This window comes from Scyliorhinus torazame, chromosome 8 (genome assembly GCF_047496885.1).
Source record: "Scyliorhinus torazame isolate Kashiwa2021f chromosome 8, sScyTor2.1, whole genome shotgun sequence".
NCBI classification, from domain to species: Eukaryota; Metazoa; Chordata; class Chondrichthyes; order Carcharhiniformes; family Scyliorhinidae; genus Scyliorhinus; species Scyliorhinus torazame.
In genome coordinates, this window is record NC_092714.1 from 75,935,993 (window position 1) to 75,959,509 (window position 23,517).

The 23,517-nt window shown below is 51.9% G+C and overlaps 1 protein-coding gene across 1 annotated transcript in view; it reads left to right on the plus strand.

The window, feature by feature from the left end:
• mao (monoamine oxidase) overlaps window positions 1-21,355 on the plus strand; it is a 354,990-nt gene extending 333,635 nt beyond the window's left edge. Inside the window, exon 15 of the mRNA XM_072513844.1 lies at window positions 15,177-21,355. Within this exon, the coding sequence (XP_072369945.1) occupies window positions 15,177-15,332 (156 nt within the window). The 3' untranslated portion in view covers window positions 15,333-21,355. The remainder of the gene's footprint in view (window positions 1-15,176) is intronic.
• Window positions 21,356-23,517: the final 2,162 nt, after the last annotated feature.

A 23,517-nucleotide genomic window follows, 5' to 3' on the forward strand; every position in this document is an offset into this window, starting at 1 on the left:
CAGTGTGCATATAGATTTGCCTGGATAGCATGATTCCCAATGTTACATGAAGCCATCAATTACACACACATGACTCCATGTCAACGGGGAGAGATACAAGAACTAAATGGGTTACCATTCTATCAGTGTGCAGTTGGTGTGTGGCCATGCACAAAGCATCATGTCGATGAATTCCATTAGCCTGGCAGCAGCCACAATAACTATTCCTGCTGTCTTGATGCTTCCAAGCAGCACCAGAAGTTGGCTGTTTGGAGATGAGAGCTACCCCATATACACCTGGCTGATGACCCCCTATCCTCTCCCACCCAAACAGGCCAGGAAAGCAGGTGATCAATGAAAGCCTGGCCACCTCATAAAGCAGACTATCAGCACTCTAAAGCACACTTTCATTGCTCCAAGATGCCACTGTCACTCCAGGGCACCACCTTGCCAATCTAGTAACCTGCTGGAGGACAGATCGCTGCAATACAACGAGAGCCTGCAAGCCTCTTTGAGCACTGAGATCCACAGCCATGATAGCAACAGTCTGATACTGCACAGCAGCAATTATGGATCTCATTATCACAGTCTGAGCTGCCAATGGAAACCTGAGATGTTGGGATGGCTTTTGTCAGTGCTCCGATGGAAGCTAAGAGAGCAGCCACCAGACACTGCATCCTGGAGGGGGCCACAAATATTGTCACAGACTTGGCCACCACTTCTATGGGGAATGAATGGGTTCCAAACTCTGCATGATGCCTTGTGCCAAGTTGGAGCCAGACTCCACCATGCTCTTTGGTAGTGACAAAGGGCTATCGGGCAGACCAGCCAATGCGTGCATGACCATCAGCTTTCTCAAGTCAGTTTATCAATGTCCTCATCTGAGACCTCACCCTCTGGGAATCTGGCACATCAACTATCCTTTCCCCCTGGCCTGGACTCAGTCCTGTCTTGCCTGGTGAATCACCAGATTCTGACCCTATACTAGCATCTGAAATATGTCCAGTACGCAGTATCTGTGTGTCAGATCAATTGCTTCTTCTTCAAAGGTCCAGTGGAGCTCACTTTCTCCCTCTTGGGGCTGCTATAGCTGGTTGCTATAGCTGCTATAGCCCGACCTGCACCACTCCCAACACCCGCGCAGGGCACCCCCAGCCCGATCACCAACATACAGAAAATGCCAGCTTGGCACCTTGGTAGTACCAACCTGTCACCCTAGCAGTGCTCCTGCTGACAGTACCAGCCTGCGCACCTTGGCAGTTCCAGGCTACCGCCCACACACAGACTCAGTCGCTCACTCACTCCCCCGCACACACACACACTCACTCGCTCACTCCCTGTGGTAGTCACCACTGATGTATATATTATATATATAGGATGTTGATATAGGTGCTTTACGGTAAGGCCCCTGTACTACAGGTACGGGGGTAGATCCCTGCCTGCTGGTTCCGCCCAGTAGGCGGAGTATAAATATGTGTGCTCCCAGTACAGCAGCCATTTTGTCAGCTGCTGTAGGAGGCCACACATCTCAGTGTTAGAAAGCCTCGATTACATCCTACTCTCGTCTTTGTGTAATTGATCGTGCATCAATTTATTACACTGAGTTTTTCAGAAGATGGACCTCCGCATGAAGCCGGATCGCCTGCAGCTGCATCCGCAAACAGACAACGCCAAAAAGGACTTCGAACATTGGCTAGCCTGTTTTGAAGTGTACATCGGGTCTGCGCCAGACGAAATTCCAGAAGCCAAGCAGCTCCAGATCCTTTACACGCGGCTGAGCTCCAACGTCTTTCCACTTATCCAGGACGCGCCGACCTACGCAGAGGCCATGGCGCTACTGAAGGACAACTACGCTCAGCGGACTAACACTCTCTACGCCAGGCACCTCCTCTCCACGCGGCGTCAACTTCCCGGTGAGTCGGTGGAAGATTTCTGGCGCGCCCTGCGCCCCCTAGTTAGACTGTGACTGTCAGGCTGTTTCGCCCACGGAGCACTCGAATTTGCTAATGAGAGACGCATTTGTTACGGGCATAGGGTCTGACTACATCCGCCAGCGCCTCTTAGAGGGGGCCACGCTCGACCTCGCGGCGACCAAAAAACTAGCGCTTTCACTTACGGTCGCATCACGCAATATCAGGCCTATGCCCCCGACCGCGCGGCCTACCCCCCCTGTGCATCGTGGACTCCGCAGACGGCCATCCCATCGTGGACCCCATCAGCGACCGCCCTCAGCCAATCCCACGCCTGTGCCACGCGGCAGCCAACCAACCCCGGGAGGCCCAAATGCTACTTCTGTGGGCAGTCAAAACACCCCCGACAGCGCTGCCCGGCGCGGAGCGCCCTCTGCAAGGCCTGTGGCAAGAAGGGACATTTCGCTGCAGTGTGCCAGGCCCGCTCAATTGCCGCTATTGTCCCGGCACCCCCCACGTTCAGCCAGTGGGTGCCTCCTTCTTCCCCGCCTAGGACCACGTGCGGCCAGTGGACGCCGCCATCTTGCCCGCCTAGGACCACGTGCGGCCAGTGGACGCCGCCATCTTGCCCAACTCGCAACACGTGCGGCCCGTGGGCGCCGCCATCTTGTTCCTCCCAGGACCAAAGGGCGCCGCCATCTTGCTTCCCCCATGACACGTGCGGCCCGTGGGCGCCGCCATCTTACCCGACTCAGGACCCATGCCCGTTGAGCCTCATCCGGCCCCTCATCGCCTACAACCGCCAACGGCCAGCCGCGTCTCGCCTCGGTCACGATTGACCAGTCTCGACCACACAACCACGCGACTGCTTCAACTAAAGTGAAGGTCAATGGGCACGAGATCTCCTGCCTGCTGGACTCCGGGAGCACTGAGAGCTTCATTCACCCTGATAGGGTAAGGCGCTGCTCCTTCGCGGTACACCCCACTAACCAGAGAATCTCCCTGGCCTCCGGGTCCCACTCCGTGGCGATCCGGGGGTAGTGCATCGCCACTCTCACTGTCCAGGGCGTGGAGTTCAGCGGCTTCCGCCTCTACGTCCTCCCCAACCTTGCTACTCGGCCTGGACTTCCAGTGCAACCTCAAGAGCCTAACCCTGAAATTTAGCGGGCCCCTACCACCCCTTACTGTGTGCGGCCTCGCAACCCTTAAGGTCGACCCACCTTCCCTTTTTGCAAACCTAACCCCGGATTGCAAACCCATCAACACCAGGAGCAGACGGTACAGCGCCTAGGACAGGACCTTCATCAGGTCTGAAGTCCAGCGGCTGCTTCGGGAAGGCATTATCGAGGCCAGCAACAGCCCCTGGAGAGCCCAAGTAGTAGTGGTCAAAACTGGGGAGAACAACAGGATGGTCGTTGACTACAGTCAGACCATCAATCGGTACACGCAGCTCGACACGTACCCCCTCCCACGCATATCTGATATGGTCAATCAGATTGCACAGTAGCGGGTCTTCTCGACAGTAGACCTGAAATCTGCCTACCACCAGCTCCCCAGCCGCAAGGCGGACCGCCCATATACTGTGTTCGAAGCAGGTGGTCGCCTTTGCCACTTTCTTAGGGTTCCGTTCGGCGTCACCAACGGTGTCTCGGTCTTGCAACGGGAGATGGACCGAATGGTTGACCGGTACGGGCTGCGGGCCACTTTCCCGTACCTGGACAATGTCACCATCTGCGGCCACGATAAGCAGGAGCATGCCGCCAACCTTGTCAAATTTTTCCACACCGCCACTCTCCTCAATCTCACGTATAACAAGGAGAAGTGCGTGTTCAGCACGAACCGCTTAGCTATCCTCGGCTATGTGGTCCAGAACGGAGTTGGTGCCCGACCCCGATCCTCATGGAGCTCCCCCTCCCCCACTGCCCCAAGGCCCTTAAATGTTGCCTGGGGTTCTTTTCGTATTACGCCCAGTGGGTCCCTAACTATGCGGACAAGGCCCGCCAACTCATTCAATCCACTGTTTTTCCTCTGACGGCCGAGGCTCACCAGGCCTTTAACCGTATCAAGGCCAACATCGCCAAGGCCGCGATGCACGCGGTCGACGAGACGCTCCCCTTCCAAGTCGAGAGCGATGCATCAGACGTCGCTCTGGCCGCCACCCTCAACCAGGCAAGCCCGGGGCATTCTTTTCCCGCACCCTCCATACCTCCGAAATTCGGCACTCCTCTGTCGAAAAAGAGGCCAAAGCCATCGTTGAAGCTGTGCGGCATTGGAGGCATTACCTGGCCGGCAGGCGATTCACTCTCCTCACTGACCAACGGTCGGTAGCCTTCATGTTCAACAACACACAGCGGGGTAAGATCAAAAACGATAAAATCTTGAGGTGGAGGATTGAGCACTCCACCTACAATTATGAGATTTTCTATCGCCCCGGTAAGCTCAACGAGCCCCCCGATGCCCTAGCCCGAGGTATATGTGCCAGCTCACAAGTGGACCAATTCCGGACCCTGCTCAACAACCTCTGTCACCCAGGGGTCACACGTTTTTACCATTTCATCAAGGCCCGCAACCTGCCATACTCCATCGAAGTCAGGGAGATCACCAGAGACTGCCAGGTCTGCGCGGAGTGTAAACCGCACTTCTACCGGCCAGACCATGTGCGCCTGGTGAAGGCCTCCCGCCCCTTTGAACGCCTCAGTGTGGATTTCAAAGGGCCCTTCCCCTCCACCGACCGCAACACATACTTTCTCAATGTGGTCGATGAATATTCCAGATTCCCCTTTGCCGTCCCATGCCCCGACATGATGTCTGTCACCGTCATCAAAGCCCTCAACACCATCTTCGCTCTGTTCGGTTTCCCTTCCTACATCCACAGCGACCGGAGATCGTCATTCATGAGCAATGAGCTGCACCAGTACCTGCTCAACAGGGGCATTGCCTCGAGCAGTAAGACCAGCTACAACCCCAGGGGAAACGGGCAGGTGGAGAGGGAGAATGGGGCGGTCTGGAGGGCCATCCAGCTTGCCCTACGGTCCAGAATTCTCCCACTGACGGGAGGTCCTCCCCGACGCACCTCACTCCATTCGGTCACTCCTGTGCACCGTGACTAATGAAACCCCCCATGAACGTCTCTTTGCCTTCCCTAGGAAGTCCACCTCCGGGGTTTCGCTACCGACATGGCTGGCAGCTTCAGGACCCGTTCTCCTCCGTGGACACGTCCGACTCCACAAGGCGGACTCGTTGGTTGAGAGGGTACAGCTACTTCACGCCAACCCGCAGTACGCCTACGTAGCGAACCCTGACGGCCGCCAAGATATAGTCTCCCTCAGGGACCTGGCACCAGCTTATTCCACACACAACCCCCCCCTGCACCGGCGCCACCCTCCCCTCCCCCGGCGCACCCCACCGCAGCCCCCGCTCCGGGACAATCCGTCCTCCCCTTGCTCACACCCGGGGATGAAGAGGATTTTGACACGCTCCCGGAGTCACCGAAGACCAAGCCGCCGCCGGAGTCGCCACCAGCACTGCGGCGCTCTCGACAGATCAAGGCGGACTTCCGGTTGCGGCGATGACCAGCTAAGCCGCACGTTTCGGCACCTCCCGTTTCAACGGACTTTTGGGCTCTTATCGGGAGCCCCAACGGAAATTTTTTACGGCCAAACCCAGTGTGAGGCGACAAAGGAAGGAGTCCCCCCGGGTGTGGATGGAAAGAAGCGATAGTAGTGGCCAGATTGCGGAGGATCCTCTGGAGCAACGGCAGAGAAGAGAAGGGAGAAGCAAGATGGCGGCGGAGGGAGGCCAGTTGGTATGGGGCCCGGAACAGCAGGAGTTCCTCCGACGATGTGTGGAGGAGCTCAAGAAGGAGGTGCTGGCGCCGATGTTGCTGGCGATTGAGGGAGACGCAAAAGACCCAGGCGATGGAGCTCCGTGGAGTGAAGGCAAAGGCAGCCGAGAATGAAGACGAGATAAAGGGCTTGGTGGTGAAGACGGAGACGCACGAGGCACTACATAAGAGATGCATAGAAAGGCTGGAAGCCCTGGAAAATAGCTCGAGGAGGAAGAACCTAAGGATTTTGGGTCTTCCCGAAGGGACAGAGGGAGCTGATGTTGGGGCGTATGTGAGTACGATGTTCCATACTCTAATGGGAGCTGAGGCCCCGACGGGCCCCCGGGAAGTGGAGGGAGCATACCGGCTCCTCGTGAGAAGACCAAAGGCAGGGGAAATACCGCGAGCAATAGTGGTGAGGTTCCACCGCTACCAGGACAGGGAGATGGTCCTGAGATGGGCTAAGAAGACACGGAGTAGCAGGTGGGAGAACGCGGTGATCCGCGTGTATCAAGATTGGAGTGCGGAGGTGGCGAGAAGGAGGGCGAGTTTTAATCGGGCCAAGGCGGTGCTCCACAGGACAAAAGTAAAATTTGGAATGTTGCAGCCGGCAAGACTGTGGGTTACACACCAGGGCAAACACCACTACTTTGAGACGGCAGAGGAGGCGTGGACATTTATTCAAGAAGTGAAGTTGGACTAGATTTGAGGAATTGATGTTTGGAAAGAAGTAGCGAGGTGGTGGCAAAGAAATGCAAAGGGGGGAGAGGGGGAGGGTTTATCGGTAAAAATGTTAGACGGGAGGAATTTTTTTTTTCTCTCCCCCCCCCCCGAGGGGGGACACACGAAGAAATGTGGGCGCCGGTGGGGAAGGGGACAGGGAAGGGGAGAGGGAGCTGCGCCACTAGGGGCGGGGCCGAGAGGGAAGCGTGGTTTTCTTTCCCGCGCTATGGAAATTGCGGCGGGAAAAGTGGGCGTAGGAAGGAAGGGGGCCTCACACGCAGGGAGGCCAAGGGTAAACGGGGGAAGCCGAGGTCAGCCAGAGTTTGCTGACTCCCGGAAGCAATATGGGGGGAGCAATCAAGCTAGAAGGGAATCTAACGGGGTGGGGGGGGGGACGACTAACTGGGTTGCTGCTGCTGAGGGTAAGGGGGAGCTGATACGGGATGGGATGGTCGGGACGGGAGGGCGCCGTCTGGGGGACAATCGGGTGCGTGGGACCCAAGTGAGGAGCTGGCTTAAAAAAGGGGATAGCTAGTCGACGATGGGGGGGGGGAGGTAAAGGGCCCCCCAACCCGGTTGATCACGTGGAGCGTGAGAGGGCTGAATGGGCCGATTAAGAGGGCAAGGGTATTTGCGCACCTAGAGAGACTGAAGGCGGATGTGGTTATGCTTCAGGAGACGCACCTGAAATTGGCGGATCAGGCCAGATTAAGGAAAGGATGGGTGGGACAGGTATTCCACTCAGGCTTAGATACGGAAAATAGAGGGGTGGCAATACTGGTGGGGAAACGGGTATCGTTTGAGGCTAAGACCATAGTGGTGGACAGTGGGGGCAGGTACGTGATGGTGAGTGGCAGATTGCAAGGTGAGGCGGTGGTGCTGGTGAACGTATACGCCCCGAACTGGGATGACGCTGGTTTTATGAAGCGTATGTTGGGGCGCATCCCGGACCTAGAGATGGGAAATTTGGTAATGGGGGGGGACTTCAACACGGTGCTGGACCCAGGGCTGGACCGGTCCAGATCTAGGACCGGGAGGAGGCCGGCAGCGGCCAAGGTGCTTAAGGGGTTTATGGAGCAGATGGGAGGAGTAGATCCCTGGAGATTTGCTAGACCGAGGAGTAAAGAGTTTTCCTTCTTCTCCCACGTCCATAAAATATACTCCCGGATAGACTTTTTTGTCCTAGGAAGGGGGCTGATCCCGAAAGTGGTAGGAACGGAATATTCGGCTATAGCCGTTTCAGATCACGCCCCACATTGGGTGGATCTGGATCTAGGAGAGGAGAAGGAGCAGCGCCCACTTTGGAGATTAGACATGGGACTGTTGGCGGACGAGGGGGTATGTGGAAGGGTGAGGGGATGTATTGAAAGATACCTAGAGGTCAATGATGATGGAGCGGTCCAGGTGGGAGTAGTATGGGAGGCGCTGAAGGCGGTGGTTAGGGGGGAGCTGATTTCCATAAGAGCCCACAGGGGGAAACAAGAGGGTAAAGAAAGGGAGAGACTGATTGGGGAGATTCTGAGGGTGGATAGGCAATATGCGGAGGCACCGGATGAAGGGTGATACAGGGAAAGACGGAGACTACAGACGGAGTTTGACCTGCTGACCACGGGTAAGGCGGAGACGCAGTGGAGGAAGGCACAGGGAATACCATACGAATATGGGGAAAAGGCAAGCCGATTGCTGGCCCAACAACTTAGGAAGAGGGGGGCGGCGAGAGAGATCGGAGGAGTTAGGGACGGGGAGGGAAGGATGGAGCAGAGAGCGGGGAGGGTGAACGGGGTGTTTAAGTCATTTTATGAGAGGCTGTGTAAGTCCCAACCCCCGGAGGGGAAAGAGGGAATGATACACATCCTGGACCAGCTGGAGTTCCCGAGGGTTGAGGAGCAGGAGGTGGCAGGTTTGGGAGCGCAGATTGAGGTGGAGGAGGTGATTAAAGGAATTGGGAACATGCAGGCAGAAAGGCCCCGGGACCAGATGGGTTCCCGGTGGAATTTTACAGGAACTATGTGGGCCTACTGGCCCCACTCCTGACGAGAACCTTCAACGAGGCTAAGGAAAGGGGGACGCTACCCCCGACAATGTTGGAGGCGACGATATCGTTGATCCTGAAACGAGACAAAGACCCGCTGCAGTGCGGGTCATACAGGTCCATCTCCCTCCTAAATGTAGATGCCAAGTTACTAGCCAAAGTGATGTCGACAAGGATAGAGGACTGTGTCCCAGGGGTGGTACATGACGACCAGACAGGGTTTGTTAAAGGGAGGCAATTGAATGCCAATATACGAAGGTTGCTGGGGGTGATGATGATGCCCCCACCGGAGGGGGAGGCGGAGATAGTGGTGGCGATGGATGCAGAGAAGGCATTTGATAGAGTGGAGTGGGACTACCTGTGGGAGGTACTGAAGAGATTTGGATTTGGAGAGGGGTTCATCAGATGGGTTCAGCTCCTGTACGGGGCCCCGGTGGCAAGCGTGGTTACAAACAGGCAACGATCCGACTATTTCCGATTACATAGGGGCACAAGACAGGGGTGCCCCCTGTCCCCGTTACTGTTCGCGTTGGCAATCGAGCCATTGGCCATAGCACTGAGGGGCTCTAAGAAGTGGAGGGGGGTGCTCAGAGGAGGAGAGGAATATCGGGTGTCATTATATGCGGATGATTTGCTGCTATATGTGGCAGACCCAGTGGAGGGGATGCCAGAGATAATACAGACGCTCAGGGAGTTTGGAGAGTTCTCGGGATATAAATTGAATATGGGAAAGAGTGAATTATTTGTGATGCACCCCGGGGAACAGGGCAGGGGGATAGACGGTCTGCCGCTGAGGAGAGTAGCAAGGGATTTTCGATATCTAGGGATCCAGGTGGCCAGGAACTGGGGAACCCTGCATAAACTTAACTTGACGCGACTGGTAGAGCAGATGGAGGAGGACTTTAAGAGGTGGGACATGGTGCCCCTGTCATTGGCGGGCAGAGTACAGGCGATTAAAATGGTGGCCTCCCGAGGTTTCTTTTCGCATTTCAGTGCCTCCCCATACTGATTACAGAGGCCTTTTTCAAGAAAGTGGACAGGAGTATTATGAGCTTTGTGTGGGCTGGAAAGACCCCGAGGGTAAAGAGGGGGTTCCTGCAGCGCAGTAGGGACAGATGGGGACTGGCACTGCCGAGTCTGAGTGACTATTATTGGGCCGCCAACGTGTCCATGATACGTAAGTGGATGAGGGAAGAAGAAGGGGCGGCGTGGAAAAGGCTGGAGATGGCGTCCTGTAAGAGAACAAGTTTAAAAGCACTGGTGACGGCGCCGTTACCATTCCCCCTGAACAAATACACCACAAACCCAGTAGTGGGGCGACTTTGAAGATTTGGGGGCAGTGGAGACGACATAGGGGAGTGACGGGTGCCTCGGTGTGGTCCCCGATAAGGAACAATCACAGGTTCGTCCCGGGGAGGATGGATGGGGGATTCCAATCTTGGCAGCGAGCAGGAATTGGGAAGTTGAAGGACTTGTTCTTGGACGGGACGTTTGCGGGTTTGGGAGCATTGGTAGAAAAATACGGGTTGCCACCTGGGAATGCCTTCCGATATATGCAAGTGAGGGCATTTGCGAGGCAACAGGTGAGGGAATTTCCGCAGCTCCCGGCGCAAGGGATCCAGGACAGAGTGATTTCGGGGGCATGGGTCGGTGAAGATAAAGTGTCCGATATATATAGGGAAATGAGAGACGAGGGGGAGACGATGGTAGAGGAGCTGAAGGGTAAATGGGAGGAGGAGCTGGGGGGAGCGATTGAGGAGGGGCTGTGGGCAGATGCCCTAAGTAGGGTAAATTCCTCGTCCTCGTGTGCCAGGCTTAGCCTGATCCAATTCAAGGTTCTACACAGGGCGCATATGATGGGAGCAAGGCTGAGTAGATTTTTTGGAGTGGAGGATAGGTGCGGGAGGTGCGCGGGAAGCCCGGCGAACCACACCCACATGTTTTGGTCATGTCCAGTATTGCATGGGTTCTGGGTGGGTGTGGCAAGAGTGATCTCAAAGGTGGTGGGGGTCCGGGTCAAACCGAGCTGGGGGTTAGCTATATTTGGGGTTGCAGAAGAGCCGGGAGTGCAGGAGGCGAGAGACGCCGATGTTTTGGCCTTTGCGTCCCTAGTAGCCCGGCGAAGGATTCTACTTATGTGGAAAGAAGCGAAGCCCCCGGGCGTGGAGGCCTGGATAAACGACATGGCAGGGTTCATAAAATTGGAGCGAATAAAATACGCGATAAAATTGGAGCGATAAGGGAAAACAGGAAAGACTGCAGCAGCAACCCAGGGGGGAGGGGGGGGGAGGGTGTATTCGGTGTTTGGGTTTTTTTTTCCATCCTAGTTGTTTATATTTATTTTTTCAGTATTATTATTTCTTTTCTTGTTTTTTTTCTTCACTTGTTGTTAGTTTAATATATTGTTTAAATAACGGTCAATGTACATTTTGTTACAAAGTTGTAAAACTGGAAAATTCTTTTTGATCGAAAAACTTTAATAAAATATATATTTTTTAAAAAACAAAAAAAAACGACAGATCAAGGCACCGGACCGCCTGAATTTGTAATATTATCTGTACTTTTAAAACACAACTTTCTGTATATAGTTCTCCACCACCCCCACCGGACTCATTTGTTTAACAGGGGGTGAATGTGGTAGTCACCACTGATGTATATATTGTATATATAGGATGTTGATATAGGTGCTTTACGGTAAGGTCCCTGTACTACAGGTACGGGGGTAGATCCCTGCCTGCTGGTTCCGCCCAGTAGGCGGAGTATCAATACGTGTGCTCCCAGTACAGCAGCCATTTCGCCAGCTGCTGTAGGAGGCCACACATCTCAGTGTAATAAAGCCTCGATTACATCCTACTCTCGTCTTTGTGTAATTGATCGTGCATCACTTCCCTCCCCACACACACACTCACTCACTCACTCCCCCAACACACAGTCACTCACTCACTTCCCCCCACAAACGCTCAGTTACTCACTCACTCCCCTCCCACACACGCACTCACTCACTCCACACACACACTCAGCCGCTCACGCACTCCACACACACACCCAGTCGCTCACTCACTCCCCCCCACACACACACTCAGTCACTCCCCTCCCCCACACACACACTCACTCAGTCACTCCCCTCCCCCTCACACACACTCACTCAGTCACTCCCCTTCCCCCCCCCCACACACACACACACACACACACACACACTCAGTCGCTCACTCCCCCCCACACACTCAGTCACTCATTCCTCCCCCCCCACACACACACACACACACTCAGTCACTCACTCACTCCCCCCCACACACTCACTCACTCACGCCCCCCCACAAATACACTCACTCACTCCCTTCACACACACACACACAGTCACTCACTGCTTTACCTGGTTCCTGGGCCCCGGTACTGCCTTACCTGGCTCCTTGGGCTGCGGTACTGCCTTACCTGGCTCCCTGGGCTCTGGTACTGCCTTACCTGGCTCCCTGGGCTCTGGTACTGCCTTACCTGGCTCCTGGGCCCCGGTACTGCCTTACCTGGCTCCTTGGGCTGCGGTACTGCATTACCTGGTTCCCTGGGCTCTGGTACTGCTTTACCTGGATCCCCAGGCTCTGGTACTGCCTTACCTGGCTCCCCGGGCTCTGGAACTGCCTTACCTGGCTCCAGAACTGCCTTACCTGGCTCCCCGGGCTCCGGTACTGCCTTACCTGGCTCCCCGGGCCCTGGAACTGCTTTACCTGGCTCCCCGGGCCCTGGTACTGCTTTACCCAGCTCCCCAGGCTCCGGAACTGCCGTACCTGGCTCCCTGGGCTCCGGAACTGCCGTACCTGGCTCCCCGGGCTCCGGTACTGCCTTACCCAGCTCCCCAGGCTCCGGAACTGCCGTACCTGGCTCCCCGGGCTCCGGAACTGCCGTACCTGGCTCCCCGGGGCCGGAACTGCCGTACCTGGCTCCCTGGGCTCCGGAACTGCCGTACCTGGCTCCCCGGGCTCCGGAACTGCCGTACCTGGCTCCCCGGGCTCTGGAACTGCCTTACCTGGCTCCCCGGGCTCCGGAACTGCCGTACCTGGCTCCCCGGGCTCTGGTACTGCCTTACCTGGCTCCCCGGGCTCCGGAACTGCCGTACCTGGCTCCCCGGGCTCTGGAACTGCCGTACCTGGCTCCCCGGGCTCTGGTACTGCGTTACCTGGCTCCCCGGGCTCTGGAACTGCCTTACCTGGCTCACCGGGCTCTGGAACTGCGTTACCTGGCTCCCCGGGCCCTGGTACTGCTTTACCCAGCTCCCCAGGTTCCGGAACTGCCGTACCTGGCTCCCCGGGCTCCGGAACTGCCGTACCTGGCTCCCTGGGCTCCGGAACTGCCGTACCTGGCTCCCCGGGCTCCGGAACTGCCGTACCTGGCTCCCCGGGCTCTGGAACTGCTTTACCTGGCTCCCCGGGCTCTGGTACTGCCTTACCTGGCTCCCCGGGCTCTGGAACTGCCTTACCTGGCACCCCAGGCTCTGGTACTGCTTTACCTGGATCCCCAGGCTCTGGTACTGCCTTACCTGGCTCCCCGGGCTCTGGAACTGCCTTACCTGGCTCCCCGGGCTCTGGAGCTGCCTTACCTGGCTCCCCGGGCTCTGGTACTGCTTTACCCAGCTCCCCGGGCTCCGGAACTGCCTTACCAGGCTCCCCGGGCTCCTGAACTGCCTTACCTGGCGCCCTGGGCCGTGGAACTGTCTTACCTGAATCCCCGGGCTGTGAAACAGGCTACCTGGCTCCCCGGGCTCCGGAACTGCCTTACCTGGCTCCCCAGCCTCTGATACTGCCTTACCTGGCTCCCCGGGCTCTGGAACTGCCTTACCTGGCTCCCCGGGCTCTGGAACTGCCTTACCTGGCTCCCCAGGCTCCAGAACTGCCGTACCTGGCTCCCTGGGCTCCGGAACTGCCTTACCTGGCTCCCCGGGCTCCGGAACTGCCGTACCTGGCTCCCTGGGCTCCGGAACTGCCTTACCTGGCTCCCCGGGCTCTGGAACTGCCTTACCTGGCTCCCCGGGCTCTGGAACTGCCTTACCTGGCTCCCCAGGCTCCGGAACTGCCGTACCTGGCTCCCTGGGCTCCGGAACTGCCTTACCTGGCTCCCCGGGCTCTGGAATTGCCTTACCTGGCTCCCCAGGCTCCGGAACTGCCGTACCTGGCTCCCCAGCCTCTGATACTGCCTTACCTGGCTCCCCGGGCTCTGGAACTGCCTTACCTGGCTCCCCGGGCTCTGGAACTGCCTTACCTGGCTCCCCAGGCTCCGGAACTGCCGTACCTGGCTCCCTGGGCTCCGGAACTGCCTTACCTGGCTCCCCGGGCTCCGGAACTGCCGTACCTGGCTCCCTGGGCTCCGGAACTGCCTTACCTGGCTCCCCGGGCTCTGGAACTGCCTTACCTGGCTCCCCGGGCTCTGGAACTGCCTTACCTGGCTCCCCAGGCTCCGGAACTGCCGTACCTGGCTCCCTGGGCTCCGGAACTGCCTTACCTGGCTCCCCGGGCTCTGGAATTGCCTTACCTGGCTCCCCAGGCTCCGGAACTGCCGTACCTGGCTCCCTGGGCTCCGGAACTGCCTTACCTGGCTCCCCGGGGCCGGAACTGCCTTACCTGGCTCCCCGGGCTCTGGAACTGCCTTACCTGGCTCCACGGGCTCTGGAACTGCCTTACCTGGCTCCCCGGGATCTGGAACTGCCTTACCTGGCTCCACGGGCTCCGGAACTGCCTTACCTGGCTCCCCGGGCTCTGGAACTGCCTTACCTGGCTCCCCGGGCTCTGGAACTGCCTTACCTGGCTCCCCGGGCCCTGGTACTGCTTTACCTGGCTCCTTGGGCTCCGGAACTGCTTTACCTGGCTCCCCGGGCTCCGGAACTGCCGTACCTGGCTCCCCGGGCTCCGGAACTGCCGTACCTGGCTCCCCGGGCTCCGGAACTGCCGTACCTGGCTCCCTGTGCTCTGGTACTGCCTTACTTGGCTCCCGGGCTCCGGAATTGCCTTACCTGGCTCGCCAGGCTCTGGTACTGCTTTACCTGGCTCCCCCGGCTCTCGTACTGCTCTACCCATCTCCCCGGGCTCCGGAACTGCCTTACCTGTCTCCCCGGGCTCTGGTACTGCTTTACCTGCCTTTCTCTTGCCCTCGATCCTTCAGGACACAGTACGCTGTTCTTCCAATCAAAGACTGCTTCTCGCCCCTATTTGCTGCTGGTATGCTCTCTTGTCAGCCTATCCACAACCTAAAGCAGGAGGGAAGCAGCCTTTGATTGGAGGAGCAGGTCCAACCAGGTTCCCTTCTTCTGGTTGACAGTAATTGTGAAAACTGCCTCCGGGAGCTCCGTCGAGGGGCTTTGTGGGCTGCATCTGGCATGCGGGCCGTACTGTGGACAAGCCTGCTCAGGGAGAAGAACAGTTTGACTGACACATTTTGCTCTCTCAGCGAGACTGAAAATACAGTGAAGCAATTGGCCTCCCCCATTTTCCAATCTGGCTTTCATAAAGACTGATGAAATTCTGGGATGTTCTACACTATGATATTGGGAATTCATGCATTAACCTCCAGTTGTCACTTATGTTTATAATTCTACCTTTGTCCCTCACGTGTTGAGTCATCTGCAGGTTCGTCCTCCTATTTGGTTGAGGCTTTGCTTGTGTTTTGAAAATAGCTTTACGGATGGCTAGGTTCCTGATGCAGATCTAAATATTTATTTCAGGATGTTCCTGCACACCCATTCAAGCCGACTTTCTGGGAGAGAAACTTGCCCTCAGTTTCAGGATGTTTGAAACTTTTCGGATGGTCAACATTCCTCACTGGTGCAGCTGCTGCAGGGCTCTTTGCATATCAAAAGGGAGTGCTGAGAAAGAATTAAGGAGGAGATACTTCAAAGCCAGACCCTTCACCTGTTCCTAAGTGCATGGTTTCACAGCCACTATCTGCCAGCTGTGCTAATCCTCCAAATATATTTCTGCTCTGCTGATTCATTACTTTCGGAAATCTGCGAATGAAAATGTCATTGTGAATCTTTATTTCTTTTTACGCTCCATGAAATTTACTCTAACCCACTGGGACAAAGAAGTCAGAGTTGAACTTGCTGTTGGTATTCGGTTTCTTGCATATATCTGCTATCTTTTTATACAATTTAAGTTCAATTTTTCATTACATTATTGATAAACTTCAGATTTTTGGAAGATGTATCATACCCTGCACAGAGCATTTCCTTGAAGATTGCATTACTGATGATTGCAGTACTGATGATTGCAGTACTGCCGTGAATTTTATGGAGCCCGTAAGAGTGAGAAACATGGTTTGCAGGGTGACTTAATCAGGCAGGATGCAGGTTGGGGTGTAGAGATAAAGTTAGCAGCGTGTTTGCAGGATGTCGAGCCTTACACTGGCCTGAGGTGGGTTCGTACTTGTAATATGCATGTAAGTTTTTAATAAAGTCCTACCCGTGCAATAAGTCAATGGTACACAAAGGTCTCGTGGCACCCAGTTCACAATTGTTTAAAAGTTTAAACCAATTGGTTTTGTGAGGATGTGTGTGAGGTCAGTGGTTTTCCTTGTCTGCAGCACAAGGGAGGGGAACAGGAGAAAGGCAGCAAGTGTGGATGCCCAGGATCAGCAAGGGTGAGTCAGGGGGGAGGAGGGGGTGGAGAGGGAGGTTGTGCAGTGGGATTGGGGGCATGGAGGAATGATAGAGGAATCCAGGAGAGGACAGCGGATGGGTACACAGGCACGGAAGAGTGAAGTGGAATGGACCTGGCATCCTGGGTGTGGTGGGCGCAGGGACGTGATGAGAACAGTCAGTCAAAGTAAGACAATTCGGGGCCGAATGGGCTGTGTGAGTAATGTCAGGTTATAGGCTGGCCGAACCCTTACAGGGCTTTGAGTTCATCTACAACTGCCAGAATTTTCAATTCTGGAGACTAAGCGCAGTGGTGGACAGCAACGTTGGTGTGATTCCCTCTAAGTGCAGGTGAACATGCGCAATCTTCTGCTTTTTAGCTGATTAATTGTGCATCCATGAGGAGCTCGGTGATCATGTGAAGGAAAGGGCAGGAAGTTAGTTGCCTCGCTGTTAACTCATGGAGACATGGATCCTGGTGCCATATTTAAAGGGCATCGGGTCAGACATTCACTCATTGCAGGCCAAGAGCACCACATTACTCCTTCAGATTCCTTGCGACCGCAGCTCATACTGGAGAAACTGGCAGACGTGAGCAACCACATTCAAGAACATACAACAGTGCCTCCGGCATTACCTTTCACACATCTCTAGTTAACAGCATCACCGGCAGTACCCCAATGCTCATCATTGCAATAGTCTGTGTTTGCAGCCTCTTGATCTTGAGGCCCCATGGCCCATTGCTGTTCAAGGCCCTTCCTTTCCTGGTCCTGTGCCATCCTGTGATGGACCCTCCTTCTCCTCATCTGGATGAGAACCATTACCAAGACAGGGTTGCCTGCAGCCTGTATCGTTGATGCCTCAGTGGATGTGTGGATGAATTGAAGTGATACATTTAGTGAGCATGTCCTTTACAGGTTTCCCTCTGTCACAAAGCCTGAGGAAGTGCTAAGCATTCATATGACCTTCATTGTATTCCCATCCCACCCCTTCCAGGTAAAGGACATCCTGGAGGACCAGAGATGGGTGTTCCTCCCGTTCATACTTGAATGCATATGGAGATATTGCTCTTTGACCCTGATAATGAGAGCCATGTGGAAGAAGCCTCAAGCGGACACTTTTCCTCCTGTCTCCCTACCTCAAAACTTCATAGACCATTGCCTTGGCAGTGTAGACAGAGTAACCTCATGATTCCTTATCAGCCATGACCATTCACCCGGGACAATGGAGGTTTGGAGTTCTGAGTTGACTGCCCTCCACCAGCTGTACCCCTTGGAGGCATTCCACCTCCTTCCCTCCCTTCATCCCTGCCTCTGACTGCAGCCAATGGCAAATAGCACAGAATGAACAGCAGCTCCACACCTTGTTGGGATCTCAATGCTATGAGACACATGAGTCGGGAACAATCCTGCTGCAATGCGGGCTTCACCATAGAGAGGAGAATACAAGTGAGCATCTTTAATATCCAGTTGCCTCATTATTATGTTATGGGCCAGGGTTTAGAGAACCCCAAAGTGTATCATGGAGTTCACCTGACCCACAACTTTTAATAGATTGTGGTATGGGGAGCACACGGCCCACTCTACAGGTATGGTACAGCAGAAATGGAAAAGTATTTTTTAAAGCAAAATAATGTTTATTCTATTAACTCAAGTTAACCTTTTTAAAACAAACAGTGAACATCTTAGCAACCATTAATTCAAATACAACCCCCAAAGAATACAACACTAAGTAATCCTTAAGTGTCCTTTTAACATTCCTAAGACTTAAAAAAGAAATTTTAACAGAAGCACATCGGGCTAAAGTCACTACTGAGAGCCGTTATTAGTTTTAAATCACCAAAGGATCGATTTACAGTTTGTAGATCACAGAGAGAGAGACTACTACTCCTTCTGGCTGTGACTGCAGCTATCCAGCTCTGAAAAATAAACTAAAACACACCCTGCAGCAAACAGCCTAAAACAAAAGTAAAAAGCTGACAACCAGCCCATCTCCACCCACACTCTGACATCACTGATAAACACCCATTTCTTAAAGGTACATTTTTTAAACACCCATTTCTTAAAGGTACTCTCACATGCCAATTATTAGGGTGTTCCTTTAGTGGCTCACTTGCGCTGATCCTGAACTCCACCCACCCATAAACACCTTCCTCCCACCTCGAGGGATCACAATGACTGACTTAACTGTATGATCAAGATCAGTTTGGAAAAACAATGTTTTTCAAACCACCCTCCCCCTTCACCCTCCAATTTCACAGCATCAACGTTGCCCCACAAAATACCATCATTCCTCTCCCTTCTGTCATCCTTGCACCTCTTCCCATTATGCTGGACCTTATCATCATCCACCTCCACATGCCATCCATCCCCTCGGAGCTGACACCCTGCCCCCTTCCATTATCCAAGCCTCCTGCCTTGTCCCCTTCCACCCAATCAGACCTTCCCTTCCAGAATCTCACCATGGACTCGTCCACTCCTCTGCATCCCTCCCTCTCACTGTGACTGTTCCTTCCTATCACCAGTACCCCGAGTTCTCTCCGCAGGACCCCACCATGGACTGCACCAATCCCACCCTCCGAAGGCACTCCTCACCTTCCCGGGCACTCTCCCCAACCTCCACTTGCCTCTCGTGTCCAGCCTTGGTGTAAACATTTGCTCATGGCACTCAAAATGTGTGGAATTAAGCAAGGTCCCCAAGAGGGAGAAAATCAACATCAATGGACCTCAAAGTCATTGAAAAAGTAAAGCTTGCCATGTGCACACCACATATATACAGTCAAGAAACAGGTTTTCCTAATAATCTGCGGGGCACTTAATTTGACAGGGGAACTTAATTCCAGAGTTGACCTTTTAATGAGCATTCATGAGATGCAAGTGAGTGAAGGTGTGGTTCCCAGCACCAATCAGCAGGAACCCTGACCTGCCTTAACCCACCATCAAAGTCGGGAGAACAAAATTCCAAACTAATTTTCCACCGGTGAGAAAGTGACTTTCTCCATCAGACCAAATGTTGTGCCCCAGCTGCCTCGGCTCCTGCTGCTAACAGGAGTGGGAAAACTCTGCCCAACATTTCAATTATTCCTGCTGCGAGTGGTCTTGGACAGTGTGCTTTCCAATGCTTAGAAAGGGGGTTCAACTGAGCCTGTAAGTTCAGCCATGTCCCACAGAGTGGTGAATACAACATCGGACACTAACATAAACATTTAAGTGAAAGAGTAAACAATTTCTTCTTCTATAAAGGAAATATCTTTAAATTCCCTGAAACCAGGGCAGCACGGTGGCACAGTGGTTAGCATTGCTGCCTCACGGCGCTGAGGTCCCAGGTTCAATCCCGGTTCTGGGTCACTGTCCGTGTGGAGTTTGCGCATTTTCCCCTTGTTTGCGTGGATTTCGCCCCCACAATCCAAAAAGATGTGCAGGCTAGGTGGATTGGTCACGCTAAATTGCCCCTTAATTGGAAAAAATTAATTGGGTACTCTAAATTTATTATTATTTTTTTTAAATTCCCTGAAACCATAAATATATGCATAGCATGAGGAGTGCAAATACATTTAGCATTAAACCAGTTTCAACAAATAACAGTGATGCACACATGAATGAAGTAAACCAATATAATGTGAAATATTTACAAGTGAGGTTTAATTTTCAAAACTATCCATGTCACGGTTCTACTCTCTCGCCTTATGTTACCAGCAAGATAGCTAGGCAGGAAAATTGTGGCCATGTTGTGCAGCCTCCCTGTTTGACCAAGAGGTCCTTTTATTGTCTACCTGTGCCTGCTGCATTGCCAGATTTCAATGAAAAGCTTCCACCAATGCTGAACCATACATGTTGTCCGTGCACGCCGTTGGCTCTTAGAATTTTAATTGTAATCGTGTGGGAGCGTAAGTGACACACAGCTCCAGTTATGATGTTGAGAACAGGAACTAATAAAATTCTAACGTGAGTGTCTTTCATGAGGAATTCATTTTAAAAGGCATTGCTTGTGTCCCAATTTATAATTGATATTTAAAGCATTGATTCATATTTAAGATTGATTAAAATAACGCATAATAGTTACTTTTAAATATCAAAAACATCTGATTTTATTTAATTTTAACAATAAAATCATTACTGAAATAGTCTGCTAAGATTTTCGTGCTGGTGTTATTCTGAGCTTTTGAAACGTGTAAATCAGAAGGGAAATTGTGAGTGATTTAATCTTGACTTTCCAATTTACGTTTGTGAAGAAATACGCTGGCAATCCTGATCTCCCCCCTTTTTTTATTTCAAATGTTCTTCCTTATTCAGGTTTCCACATAATTATTGAAGATCAATCTAATTATACCAAAATAAACTAATTTTAAACATTTTAAGTTCTGGATTACCCTCTGGATCAGTCATTATTCTGGCAAAGATTTTATTTTGCCCTCTTACTAATTATGGTTATGATTTTAAAGTTTGACAATTGAGCAAATTGAGAGGTTAAGAATAAAGTAACTTTTAAAAATCGGGATCTAGATTGATGTTGCAGAAGTCAAAATGATGAGTTACTATTTTGTTAAACTCATCGATTAAAGAAGTCACATTACAGTGCAAATTCATGTCACCACTAATCCAAAATGTTAAGAATATTTGTAAACATGATTGTAAGTTCAGTGTAATTGTGCTAAAACAGATATGGAAATACAGTGATGGATAGTGCAATTTGGGTAGCAGTGTATTTGAACATTCTGCAGTGATGCTGATTCTGTCTCTTTTCCAAAGATATTGTGTGTTTAGTCTTTGTGCCTTATCCCCTTGTGGTGTTACCTTTTCTCAAGTGCCTATGTGACTGTGTCTTTTCCGTGTTCACATTTTCCAGCTGTAACATTTGAAAGTTTTATATTGTCAATTGTAACATTTTATTTCTTAAATACAAGTAAGAGAAAATGTAAATCTGGTGACATCTGTATTGTGCTGATAGATGAGTAAATCAGTGTGTTTGAATTGTGTGGAAAACTCATGCTATTGTCTGAACTGCTTGGTGGAACTAAATAATTTTGTTTTGCATAAGACCATTAATCAGCATGACAAGACATAGGAAATTTCTTACTGATCTACAGAATGTTAATGACTAAAGCAGGTAGCTTTGAGAAGTAACAAGTGACTTATCCTAGCAGGCTTAGCACTAAATGAAGAAATATTTACTGTAAAATCTTGCGAGATCTCTAGTGTTTCAAATCAACCTTGTGCTTAAATAGATACTGTTGATTACTGATCTGATAATAAAACCATGTGAAAATATTGATGGGTAAAAGTCATTAAAAAATTCCTTGAAATTACACCGACAGTGTGAAATGGGTTTACACGGACAGTGTGAAATGGGTTTACATGGACAGTTGAAATGGGTATACACGGACAGTGTGAAATGGGTTTACACCTGCAGTGTGAAATTAGATTACACCGGCAGTGTGAAATGGGAGTACACTCACAGTGTGAAATGGGTTTACACGGACAGTGTGAAATGGGTTTACATGGACAGTGTGAAATGGGTTTACACGGACAATGTGAAATGGGTTTACATGGACAGTGTGAAATGGGTTTACACGGACAGTGTGAAATGGGTTTACATGGACAGTTGAAATGGGTTTACACGGACAGTGTGAAATGGGTTTACATGGACAGTTGAAATGGGTTTACGCAGACAGTGTGAAATGGGTTTACACGGACAATGTGAAATGGGTATACACGGACAATGTGAAATGGGTTTACACGGACAGTGTGAAATGGGTTTACATGGACAGTTGAAATGGGTTTACACGGACAGTGTGAAATGGGTTTACACCTGCAGTGTGAAATGAGATTACACCGGCAGTGTGAAATGGGTTTACACCTGCAGTGTGAAATGGGTTTACACCAGCAGTGTGAAATGTGTTTACACGGACAGTGTGAAATGGGTTTACACGGACAGTGTGAAATGGGTTTAGATGGACAGTTGAAATGGGTATACACGGACAGTGTGAAATGAGATTACACCGGCAGTGTGAAATGGGAGTACACTCACAGTGTGAAATGGGTTTACACCTGCAGTGTGAAATTAGATTACACTGGCAGTGTGAAATGGGAGTACACTCACAGTGTGAAATGGGTTTACACCTGCAGTGTGAAATTAGATTACACTGGCAGTGTGAAATGGGAGTACACTCACATTGTGAAATGGGTTTACACTGGCAGTGTGAAATGGGTGTTAAATGGGTTTACACGTAGAGCGTGAAATGGGTTTATACAGACAGTATGAAATGGTTTACACGGATAGTGTGAAATGGGTCTCCACGGACAGTGTGAAATGTGTTTACACCGACATTGTGAAATGGGTTTAAACCGACAGTGTGAAATGGGTTTAAACCGACAGTGTGAAATGGGTTTAAACCGACAGTGTGAAATGGGTTTACACCGACAGTGTGAAATGTGTTTAAACCGACAGTGTGAAATGGGTTTAAACCGACAGTGTGAAATGGGTTTACACCAGACAGGTGAAATGTGTTTAAACCGACAGTGTGAAATGGGAGTGCATGGACAGTGTGAAATGTGTTTAAACCGACAGTGTGAAATGGGTTTAAACCGACAGTGTGAAATGTGTTTAAACCGACAGTGTGAAATGGGTTCAAACCGACAGTGTGAAATGGGTTTACATGGACAGTGTGAAATGGGTTTAAACCGACAGTGTGAAATGGGTTTACACCGACAGAGTGAAATGTGTTTAAACCGACAGTGTGAAATGGGTTTACACCAGACAGTGTGAAATGGGTTTACGCCGGCAGTGTGAAATGTGTTTAAACCGACAGTGTGAAATGTGTTTAAACCGACAGTGTGAAATGGGTTTAAACCGACAGTGTGAAATGTGTTTAAACCGACAGTGTGAAATAGGTTTAAACCGACAGTGTGAAATGGGTTTAAACCGACAGTGTGAAATGTGTTTAAACCGACAGTGTGAAATGGGTTTACACCGACAGTGTGAAATGGGTTTAAACCGACAGTGTGAAATGTGTTTAAACCGACAGTGTGAAATGGGTTTACGCCAGCAGTGTGAAATGAGATTACACCGGCAGTGTGAAATGGGTTTACACCGACAGTGTGAAATGGGTTTATGCCGGCAGTGTGAAATGGGTTTAAACCGACAGTGTGAAATGGGTTTACACCTGCAGTGTGAAATGGGTTTACGCCAGCAGTGTGAAATGGGTTTACGCCAGCAGTGTGAAATGGGTTTACACGGACAGTGTGAAATGGGTTTACACGGACAGTGTGAAATGGGTTTACACCTGCAGTGTGAAATGAGATTACACCGGCAGTGTGAAATGGGAGTACACTCACATTGTGAAATGGGTTTACACTGGCAGTGTGAAATGGGTTTACACCAGCAGTGTGAAATGTGTTTACACGGACAGTGTGAAATAGGTTTACACGGA